The sequence below is a fragment of the Carlito syrichta genome, unplaced genomic scaffold (assembly GCF_000164805.1).
Source record: "Carlito syrichta isolate Samal-C Ts95f unplaced genomic scaffold, Tarsius_syrichta-2.0.1 Scaffold315402, whole genome shotgun sequence".
Classification (NCBI taxonomy): Eukaryota; Metazoa; Chordata; class Mammalia; order Primates; family Tarsiidae; genus Carlito; species Carlito syrichta.
In genome coordinates this window covers 101,703-113,488 of record NW_007259498.1, presented here as the reverse complement: position 1 = coordinate 113,488, position 11,786 = coordinate 101,703, and the positions used below count along the sequence as shown (strand labels likewise).

General features: G+C 44.8%; 1 protein-coding gene across 2 annotated transcripts in view; it reads right to left on the bottom strand.

Annotated features, from left to right (window-relative positions):
* Positions 1-10,774: 10,774 nt before the first annotated feature.
* Positions 10,775-11,786, bottom strand: part of TM4SF4 (transmembrane 4 L six family member 4) — a 26,401-nt gene continuing 25,389 nt past the window's right edge. Inside the window, exon 5 of one of the 2 annotated variants that reach the window (XM_008072738.1) lies at positions 10,775-10,824. Coding sequence is in view for 1 of the 2 variants with exons in the window: in XM_008072737.1 (XP_008070928.1) it covers positions 10,811-10,828 (18 nt within the window). In the remaining variant the exon portion in view is untranslated. Of the gene's footprint in view, positions 10,829-11,786 lie in introns of both variants that reach the window. The other variant, XM_008072737.1, reaches the window with a different exon arrangement.

Sequence of the window (11,786 nt, the reverse complement as noted above, 5' to 3'; positions counted from 1 at the left end):
CTCAGCCTGTAATCCTGCGCCTTTGGGAGGCTGAGGTGAGTGAATTGCCTGAGCCCGCGGGTTCGAGACCCGCCTGGGCAGCGAGACCTCATCTCTACAATAAATAAAAAAAAAAAAATCAGCCGGGCGTGGTAGCGCATGCCTGTAATTCCGGCTACGTGGAAGGCTGAGGCGGATCGCCGGAGCCCAGCAGGCAGAGGCTGCGGTGGCCGGGAGCGGCCACTGCACTCCAGTCTGGGCGACAGAGTGAGACTCCAACTCAAAAAAAATAAAAAAAATAAAAAGAAATAGTTTTCTTGTAACCTAAAAGTCTGAGTTAAGTCAGCTGTAGCTAGCAGAGATGTGTAAGTTGTGTTTAGTGTAATCCCGCGCCTTTGGGAGGCTGAGGTGAGTGGATTGCCTGAGCCTGTGGGTTCGAGACCCGCCTGGGCAGTGAGACCTCATCTCTACAATAAATCAAAAAATCAGCCGGGCGTGGTAGCGCGCACCTGTAGTTCCGGCTACTTGGAAGGCTGAGGTGGAAGGATCACCGGAGCCCAGCAGGTCGAGGCTGCGGTGGCCCGGAGTGGCCACTGCACTCCAGTCTGGGCGACAGAGTGAGACTCCAACTCAAAAAAAAAAGAAATATGACTATTTGTAGGGGGTCACAGAGTTTTATATGCCCTGAATACCCTTTTCAGCTTGTAAGTCATTAATTAGAACATGTTATTCATTGAGCAAAATAATGCATGCCTCAGTGAAGAACCAGCAGTAGGGTGACAAATTATCCTGGTTTGCCTGGGACCAAGGGCTTTCCCAAGACTCAAGGACTTTCAAGCCAGGAAAAGTTGGGAAGTAAGTATCATGTACGAGAGACCCCAAAACCCTGGGATTTATTTATTAAAAATTGTGTGTTTATTCTTACATGTTTAAACTTCAGTAACATTCAGAGTACTCTCCATTTGATGCAATGCACTTTTTCTACTGCTCACAACAATTTTTGAACTCCACCGATGTGGATGCCTTTTAGTGCTTCTGCTACTTTTTGTTTTATCTCTTTCACATCAGCAGAATGTTTCCCTTTGAGGACTGTTTTCAGCCAGGGAAACCAAAAAAGTCGCTACAAAAAAAAAATGAGATGGGGTGGATAGGGAAGCTGGGCATGGGCTCAAAAACTGCTGAACACTCTATGCAGTGTAGGCAGGTGCTTTGTTATGGTGGAAGAACCAGTCACCTGTTTGCCACAACTTGGGACGTTTCTTCTGCAACGCACCCTCTCACAACAATGCTAGCTGGCACACTGATGTTGATAGGTTCCTAGAACACTTACCTAGCAGGGGAAAGCCTGTACTACAAGGTGCTTGCCCCTCCAAAAGATAATTCCAGGTTTTTTAGGGGTTCCCCCTTGTACTCATTGGCAAGACAGGCTTCACGATTTGTGGAAAATAAAATAAAAAGATGGGTTCCCTGCTGAAATTTATTAAGAATTTCAAGATGGGGGAGGCAGAACATTAAACCAAGCTTAGTGCTCTTCTGAGTGTGGAACCCTGTGTGACTCCTCAGAAACCATGTTGGTCAAGCCAGCTCTGCTCACTGGCTTCTGTTAGTGGTGTTTATGCAAGCAAGAGATTTTGAGTGCTAGGATATTCCTCTGTAAGAATAAGATGAGTCTGAGGTAAGGGCTTTATTTTTTTTAAAGGAAATAATTATATGAACACCAATCTGATAAAATATTAATATTTTCTTTTAAAACAACCTCTCATTAAACTTTTCAGGCAGCTGGCAGTGTTTCTGATAGCTGGAAAGAGTTGGGTGGGTCTGGGGTCCCTGGGCCAAAGGCAGATTTGCTTTCTCCCAAGGATACCAAAGAATACAGAACTCTTTTTTTGAGTTGGAGTCTCACTCTGCTGCCCAGGCTGGAGTGCAGTGGCACACTCACGGCCACTGCAGCCTTGACCTGCTGGGCTCAGGGTAACCCTTCCAAGTAACGAGCTATAGGCACACACCACCACACTCAGCTAATTTTTGATTTATTGTGGAGATGGGGTTTCGCCACGTTGGCCAGGCTGGTCTCAAACCCATGGGCTCAGGCAAACCTCTTACCTCAGGCTCCCAAAGTGCTGGGATTAAAGGCGTGAGTCACTGCGCCTGGCCAGAACTCTTAGGATCCTCTGTGACATTCCCCAGTACGTCAGAGTCACTAATATCAACCATCCAGCAAATAAGTATATAGAGAGAGCCCACTCATTCATTCATTCATTCATTCATTCATTCATTCATTCATTCATTCATCAGTAAGTACTTGCTGAGCTCCTAGTATGTCAAAGGCACTGAATAGGCATGAGAAATACAGAAATGAGGAAGACTCCACCCCAAAGTTTTTTTTTTTTTATTTGTTTATGTTTTGATTTGGAGTCTCACTCTATTGCCCAGGCTGGAATGCAATGGCACAATCACAACTCATCGCAGCCTCGAGCTCCAGGGTCCAAGTGATCCTCCCATCTCAGCCTCCTAAGCAGCTGAGACTACAGGCATGCACCACCATGCCCAGCTTATTTTTCTGATTTTTTTTTTTTTGTAGACATGAGGCCTTGGTAAGTTGCCCAGGCTGGTCTTGAACTCCTGGGCTTGGGCAATCATCTCACCTCAGCCTCCTAAGGTGCTGGGATTGCAGGAGTGAGCCACCGTGCCTGGCCCACCCCATAGTTTATTTAGGTCCATACACTAAGAGACAAAGAATTATGGCAGCTCAGAGCGGGGCAGGAAGAGGAGATGCGAACAGCCTCATATGGGTAGGTCATGATGTCTGAGCCTTATTCATCCAAGTGTTTCCCAGGCATTTCTGGTGAGGGAAACAGAATCTATGAAAGCACAGAATTTTGAAAGAGGAGTGACAAGGAGGCCTATAGCTCTGGAGGGAGCAATGAGGCAAGAGCAGAGACCAGCTGGGCTCAGTGGCTCAGTCTGTAACCCCACGCTTTGGGAGGCTGAGGTGAGTGGATTGCCTGAGCCCGTGGGTTCAAGACCCGCCTGGGCAACTTGGCGAGACCTCATCTCTACAATAAATCAAAAATTAGCCGAGCGTGGTAGCACGTGCCTGTAGTTCCAGCTACTCGGAAGGCTGAGGCGGAAGGATCGCCGGAGCCCAGCAGGTCGAGGCTGCGGTGGCCGGGAGCGGCCACTGCACTCCAGTCTGGGCGACAGAGTGAGACTCCAACTCAAAAAAATAAAATAAAAATAAACAAAAAGAGCAGAGACCAAATTAAACAGATGGGGAGTAATCCTTGAAGGGACTTGTGTGCGCCACTCCAGGGTTGGAATTCATCCCACACAATGGAAGCCACAGGAAGATTCTGAATAATAGAGTGACTTAAAGAAAATAAGCGAGCCGGACACAGAGGCTCGCACTTGTAATCCCCGCACTTTGGGAGGCAGAGGTAAGAGGATTGCCTGAGCCCAGGTGCTCGAGATCAGCCTGGGCAACATGCAAGACCCGCGTCTCAACAATAAATAAAAAAGTTAGCCGGGTGTGGTGGTGCACACCCATAGTTCAGGTGCTCAGAACCATGATCATGCCTCTGCATTCTAGCCTGGGTGACAGAGTGACTCTAACTCAAAAGAAAGAGAGAGAGAGAGAGGGAGGGAGGGAGGAAAGGAAGGAAAGAAGGAAAGAAAGAAAACAAATGAATAAGGGAAGATGGCCCAATGGAGAGAAGCTGGTGGCTCTCTCCTTGTAAAAGGACCAATCTCTTTAAGTCATGACCTCTGTCTCCAAGACGGTTATATACTACATGTACATAGCACCAGGGGATGCTAATACAGGCCAGGAGAGGGACGTCATCTGGGGCTTGGTGGTGAAGTAAGATGAGGAGTGGGCAGAGGATTCTGGGAATGGGAGACTGGTAAACAAAGGCACAGAGGCAGAAATAAAAGGGGAACAATATATATTGATGACCTACTATGTTCTGGGAGTGTGAAACATGGAATCATTAATTTCTCTGTGTGTGTGTGTGTGTGTGTGTGTGTGTGTGTGTATGTGTGTGTGAATAGCATCACACTTTGAGTCACTTAGGCAGAATGCCATTTTTACAATACTAAGTCTTTCCCCTCAATTTAATCTGTTTTCTTAGCATTCTCACAGGATGAGACTTGAAGATGAGTAGACAAACAAAATCCCTAAAACTTCAGGATTAGAAGTCAGGCACTAGTGCCAGTTCTTTCGGAAATAACAGATATAACTGTAATTTCCAGAAATCCACTTAATCTTTTTGGGTCTTACTCTTTTTGTCTTACTCTCAGCTGGGTGTGGTGGCTCACTCCTATAATCCTAGCACTTTGGGAGGCTGAGGCAGGAGAATCTCTTGGCCCCAGGAGTTCAAGACCAGTCTGGGCAACATATTGAGACCACGTTTCTACAAAAAAAATTAGTCGAATGTAGTGGTTTGCACCTGTAGTCCCAGCTACTCAGGAGGCTGAGGTGGGAGGATCACCTGAGCCCAGAAGGTAGAGGCTGCGGTGAGCTGTGAGTGTGCCATGCCACTCTAGCCTGGGCAACAGAGTGAGACCCTGATTCAAAAAAATAGAAAATAAAATGCTCACTTTCTTTTTTTTTTAGTTGGTGTCTCACTCTGTCACCCAGGCTGGAGTGCGGTGGCACACTCATGGCCACCCCAGCGTCTCCGGTTGTTTTTCTGCCTCAAACTTTCAAGTAGCTGGAACTATAGGCGCACGCTACCACGTCCGGCTAATTTTTAACTTATTGTAGAGACGAGGTCTCACCAAGTTGCCCGGGCTGGTCTTGAACCCTCAGGGTCAGGCAATCCACTTGCCTCAGCCTCCCAAAGTGCTGAGATTACAGGCTGAGCCACTGAGCCCGGCCAGTGCTCACTTTCCATGGCACTAAAATCATCCCATTCTGTTACCTTCCTTAGTGTATGAACAGATTCTCTTCACGTAGGAGACCAATGAATTTACATCATGTTCATAAGCACACACCCTTTTCTAATAGCATTTCCGAGAGTCTGATCGTTATAACCGACTGGAGGTTGAGAAACTGGTAACTTCCCTACAACTGTAATAATCTTCATAGTGATGTAACTTCAGCAAACCAAATTGCAAAGTATGTTTCTCACTACCCAGCCAGAGGGCCTGACATTTCCACCATCAGGATCAGGAAACTGTTTCTAGAAAACGGCCCCACTCAAATATCTTACCCAAGGAATGATGATGTCACTAATTGAGCTGTGAATGGTGAAAACTAATTTGTGGGATTAGCAGAAATTAACAGTCATTGCCCCTTGCACTCTAGAAAGAAAAATCTATTGATGGGATTAGCATAGAGTAAAATAAGGGTTTCAGAGAACCTGAGCAAAGATGAGACATTTGTGATGGAAGGGAGACCTCACACATTCCCTGCAGCACACTGAATCCTGGGAAAGGTGGGGCACTGAGCAACAATAAAGACCCGTGTAGGCAGTCTCCTTTACAACTTGTCCTGGGCTTCATTCTTACAGCCAGGTGAGAAGAAGTTTAGTGCCACGGTATTAGTTAACACCATGGCCTTAGCCAAGTGTCTTTGCTTTAATTTAATTTATTTATTAAAGTTGGGGTCTCACTCTGTTGCCCAGGCTGGAGCATGGTAGCACAATCATGGCTCACTGCAATCTCAGCCTGATGGACTCAGGTGATCCTTCTTTCTCAGCCTCCCGAGTAGTTGGGACTACAGTCACGTGCCACCAAGTCTGACTGATTTTTAAATTTTTTTTGTAGAGGTGAGATCTTGCTCTGTTGCCTCGGCTGGTCTCAAACTCCCGAGCTCATGCGATCCTGCTGCCTCGGCCTCCTTAAATGCTGAGATTACAGGCATGAACCACTGTGCCTGGCTGCCTTAGCCAAGTTTCTTAGTGTTGGAACTTCAGTTTCTTTGCTTGTAAAATTGGCGTAATAAAAAAAAGAGGTTAAAATGAGAGAGTGGTGGCAATTAAAAGACATATAAAACACCAGTAATTTATAGGAGGTCAGTAAGTATTCATTTCCTTCTTGTGAGCTTTTCCCTCTCTTCTTCTCAAGATATATGTATTTCTCCACTGCACTTATCACCATCTAACAGTAAGAGATAATTTACTTCTCCTTGTCGTCTCCCACGAGCCTGTCAGCATCTCCAGACTAGGGATTTTCATTTGTTTTGTGCCTGTCACCTTGAGCAAAGCCTCTTCTGAAACCCTTCCTTTGGACAGTGCCATCTTTGATTGACTTCTTTGCTCTCGCATCCATGACTTCTGTTTATGAGATTTTTTGGAAGATGTTTTTTGATAAGAAGATATTGGAGAAAAATTGCATTCTTTAGAAAGATAGCTAAACCAGGCCTGGCACAGTGACTCATATCTGTAATCCCAATACTTTGGGGGGCCAGGGTGGGAGGCTCACTTGAGCCCAGGAGTTCAAGACCAGCCTGGGCAACCTAGTGAGACATCATCTCTACAAACAAACAAACAAACAAACCTAGCCAGGCATCATGGTGCATGCCTGTAGTTCAAACTGAGGAGAACTTAGGCTGAGGTGATCCTCAGCCCAGGGGGTCATGGCTGCTGTAAGCCATGGTTATGCCATTGCACTCCAGCCTGGACAACAGAGTGAGACCCCTACTCAAAATTTAAAAAGAAAGAGAGAAGGTGAAGGAGAGAGAGGGAGGGAGGGAGGGAGAGAGAGAGAGAGAGAGAGAGAGAGAGAATTCCTAATAGGAATTATCCTTCTACTAGCCTGTTATCTGCTGCCCTCTAATGGCTGAGTTGAGTCACCATTGGAGGGAGGCCAGTGGCTTTTTCTTGGGGTAGTGACCAGTGCCTTGGCTTGGCAGGCAGCAGACTAGGACTGGGAAGGGGGAGAGAGAAAGATGTGTAGGTTACGGACATATCTATTTTCTTCTTTGCACTGACCTACGTAACCTCTGGTGGGGAGATCTATGGCTTTTGAGTCAGAATAAAGTTGAATACAAAGGGGAAGACAAAGGAAAAATAAAGGCATTTTCAGAGCAGCACTCATAGGAAAGTCAATGGCTCACCTGCCTTAGAACATCCTAAGTTGTTGGTGTAAAATGTGCATTCCTCAGATTCCTGAATTTGAATTAGGCTGAGGGCTAGGACTGACAATTATTCTGTAAGTTTGGGTGATTCGAGTACACTCTCAAGTTTGACACCTGAGGAATTATCTCTAAGCTTCTCTTTTCTTTTTTTTAAACAGAGATGAAGTGAGATTCTGACTCAAATAAACAAACAAACAAACAGACAGACAAACAAATAGAGATGGGGTCTTACTATGCTGCCCAGGCTGGTATCAAACTCCAGACAAACCAATAGAAATGGGTCTCACTATGTCGCCGAGGCTGCTTTCATACTCCTGACTTCAAGCTATGTCCCATCTGGGCCTCTCAAAGTGCTGGGATTACAGGCACGAGCGCCCATGCCCGGCCTCCAAACTTTTAAAATCATGGTGCCCCAGTGTATGTATGTTTGCTTGCTTATTATTTGTTCCTTTCTCTCTCTCTCTCTCTTTTCTATTTTTTTTTTGAGTTGGAGTCTCACTCTGTCCCCCAGACTGGAGTGCAGTGGCCACTCCTGGCCACCGCAGCCTCGACCTGCTGGGCTCCGGCAATCCTTCCGCCTCAGCCTTCCACGTAGCTGGAACTACAGGCGGGCACTACCATGCATGGTTAATTTTTTGATTTATTGTAGAGATGAGGTCTTGTCTGCCCAGGCGGGTCTCGAACCCGCGGGCTCAGGCAATCCACTCACCTCATCCTCCCAAAGGCACCAGATTACAGGCTGAGCCGCCGAGCCCGGCTTTCTCTCTCTCTCTCTTTTTTTAGAGATGAGGTCTTGTTAAGTTGCCCAGGATGGTCTCAAACTCCTGGGCTCAAGCAATCTTCCTGCCTCGATCTCCCAAAGTGCTGGGGTTATAGGCCTGGCCCAATTTTAATTTTAAGCCCATGAATCTGTATACTGAGATCACTCCAGCCTCATGTTCAATTTTATCTATCTTTTATTTTTATTTATTTATTTATTTTTGTGTAGGAGTCTCACTTTGTCGCCCAGGCTGGAGTTCAGTGGTATGCTTACGGTCACTGCAGCCTAGACTTGTTGGGCTCAGGCAATCCTTCCACCTCAGTCTTCCAAGTAGCAGGAGCCACAGGTGTGAGCCACCACGCCCAGCTAATTTTTTTATTTATTGCGGAGACGAGGTCTCACCATGTTGCCCAGGCTGGTCTCAAACTCCTGGGCTCAGGCAGTCCTCTCGCCTCAGCCTCCCAAAGTGCTGGGATTACAGGTGTGAGCCACTATGCTCGGCCTCATGTTCAATTTTAACATAGACTTCTACTTCCTTCTTGTATTGTCAATTCATTTTGGAATCTCCCTATGGTTTATTTCAGGGCTAAGAACTCTATTTCATTCAATTAGAGGGGACAGGAGAAAGAAATTAGGTGGTCTGGACATCTCCATTCATATAACAAATGTATTAATTGCCTATTATGAGCTAGGTCCCATGCTGGGCCATAGGGGTATAGATTTGACTCAGATACCATTTTTGCTTCAAAGAACTTGTAGTCCAAAGTATAGAAAAATAAGTAATATATTCAAGTAAGCATCACAAAGTTGGCAACTCCTGCAAGAGAAGTTTCTGGACAGTCTGAAGTTTAACCTTGGGGTGTGTGTGTGTGTGTGTGTGTGTGTGTGTGTGTGTGTGTGTGTGTGTTGGGGTAATCTCTCAAAGGGAGAGGACACCCATATTTGCCCTTTGTTTTCTATCTGTTCCTTTTAAGTCCTCTTATTCATGGTAGGCTGCTCCCCTAATTTTATGGTAACTGGATTTGAAAAATGACCTTTTGTGTGAAAGCTTGTTAAAGGCTTATTTCAGTTCTTCAACTATAAAATAATGAGACCAGATTTGATGACGACTATAATTCCTTTTTTTCAAAAATTCTGAATTGATGAAAACCCCCAATGATGGATTAATGCCTCTTAGCCACATTCAAACTTCCTAATCAAAGAACTTGGGTAGGTAAATCAGTACTAATAGCCCAGTGTCTCCGAACCTCTGGACCATCATTACTTGGGTCACCCTTTGAGACTTATGGTACTACCTTGTAATCGTATTCATCAGCTAAGTATGAGCTCCTGGGGGCAGGAACAAGGACTGTGTATATATGTACTGGGGTCATCTCATTTCCACTCTTGTGTCTCCTGGGCTGTGATCTAAGGCAATGGCTGCTCAGTGGTTGGTTTTCAGCCTCACCTGAGAGTTTTACAAATGAAGTAACTGACAAAAAAACAGACTTTCATGTCTCCTGCCCAGATTTTCAGATGCAGTAGGTGTAGGCTGCAGCTCAGAATTGGGTCATGTTAGAACATTTCCTGAGTGAGTTTGATGATCGGTCATGGTTGAAAACAAATGTCTAAACTGAATTGAAACACTGCGTGCACGCGTGTACGTGTGTGTGTGTGTGTGTGTGTGTGTGTGTATGTGTGTGTGTGTGTTTATAGTTCCCCCAACAAGATCTTCAGTGCCTTTCTGCCTGTCTTTCTTGTTTCTGCCTTTAAGTTTCAGATGCCAGATACAATCTCTGATCTCACAGAATTCTCGTTGTAACTCTTGGTGTGTTCGGTGCCTAACCCACTGGTGGTCAGCACACAGTTGGTGATTGTTAACTGCTTTCTTGATGACCATGAGAAACCCGGTTTTCAAGGCGCTTAACCCACACAGAGCAGCCTGTCAGCATGGCAGGGGCAGAGGGAGACCTTCCAGCTTGTGATTCCCTCTGAATTCTTCCTACTGGACGTCAGTCATGCTGACAGCCCTTGGGTGACTTCAAAATCTCCTGGATGATTGGTGATCTTTTCGATAGTCCTTTTACAGATGGGGAAACTGAGACTTAGGAAACAACTTCCCCAGGGTCCCTAAACTGGTATATTGTGGAGTTGGGGTTTGAACCCAAATCAGCTGAATGGGATTTGACTTCATATTAGTGTCTGTCTCATAAAACCAAAGCTCATGTCTTATTATAACATAAAGAATTAAGAATATCTATTGCCTTAATCCTGGGCAACAGGCTGATAAAATTATTACCTAAATCAACTTTTTAAAAACATTTTTTGGGATTGATCAAAGGAAGCATTTGTAGAAAAGCTAAGAAAAAGGCATTATTCATTGAACTTTTTACCCTTCCCTCCTAAAACATGCACAATCTCTTTTTTATTACCTCTGAATTCAGATTTTAATTTAATATACATAAGGGAACCCTAGCCAATAATGGCAATCTAAAAAAGACCAGTCACAAATCACTCAACAAACTAGCAAAAAAGACATTAAATAAAAAATATTTATGATACATCAATCATTCTTTTTTCCCGTTAATCTTAAAAACAAAATTGGTCTTCGCTTCTCATTTTTATTGTGCTTTCCTCCCTTGGATTTTGTAAAGCTTCCAAACATATAAACATCTTTATATACAAAGAAGCAAATATCACTGACATGTGACTTTATACATTTTATACTTTTAAAGAAAAAAATGTGAAAACGTTGCTTTCAGCCTGCTTCGATTCTAAAAAAGAAGCTAATCTGAGAGATTTATAAATCAAATTTGTCAAATGGCCAAACCGTTTTTAATTTGAAAATAACGCAATTCTAACTGGATCGAAGATGGGCTGGAAAGAGGATCAAGTCTGCCCTCGCTAAGCTTTGTGTGTTGGGAAGCAAATAGGAGTTCCCAAGCTCAGGAAGGAGAAGTCGAATGTGTCTTCCCTCATGCTGGAGAGCTGGAGCAGCCCATCTCGGAGGTTTAAACTGGTCCATCTCCCTAGAAGGCAGAAAAAGGGAATTAAGTATGCCGTTCTCCCTTTTCTGGGGAAATTATTTCTTCTCCCCTCTCCATCACCTGTCTTCCTCCCGCTCCTTATGGGTAGCTCATCTTGAATGATTTCTATACCTTTCTAACTTTGTTTCAGAGCTTTAATCGGTCACTTTCCTGAGTTGATGTTATAGAAATTAAGGTTCCATTTTGTTTTGCATCATTTATTATTATGAATGATTTTGGTAAGAGGTGCTGAGAGATCAAGTGCTACATGGAAAGTCGCAACTAGTAAGAAGAGTTGGGGCCAAGTGCGGTGGCTCCTGCCTATAATCCCAGACACTTGGGAGGCCGAGGCAAGAGGATTGCTTCAGCCCAGGGGTTCAAGACCAGCCTGGGCAATATAGTGAGAACTTGTCTCTGCTAGTAATAATAATAATAATAATTAGCCAGGGTTGGTGGTGCATGCCTGTAGTCTCAGCTACTGGGGAGGCTGAGGAGAAAAAAGTGTCTAAGCCCAGGAGGTCGAGACTGCAGTAAGCTGAGATCATGCCACTGCACTCCATCCAGGGTGGCAGAGAGAGGCCACAACTCAAAAGCAAAAAAAAGAAAAAAGTAAAACAGAAAAGCTGGCATTTGAACTGGGGAGGCTGAACCCAAAGATTGTGTTCCTTTCTTTGAAGCTGTACACCCTTACAAATCTTCATACTGTTAGTAAGTAACAGGCAGTTTCGTTTGCTTAGTCTTCTAAGAGTTGAATGCATATGCAAGGGGGGACCCAAACACCCTGAAATTATTTTTTGGAGGGCGGGCCCTTGTAGTACCTGGCTCCCCCAGCCAGGTAAGTGTTCTAGGAACCCTGTTGCTGTTGTGAGGAATTGTGCTCGGCTTCTGGGAATTGTTTTTGGAGATTCTTTCAGCACATTTGTCCATTTCATGATAGGTGATTTCCTTTTTTTTTTTTTTT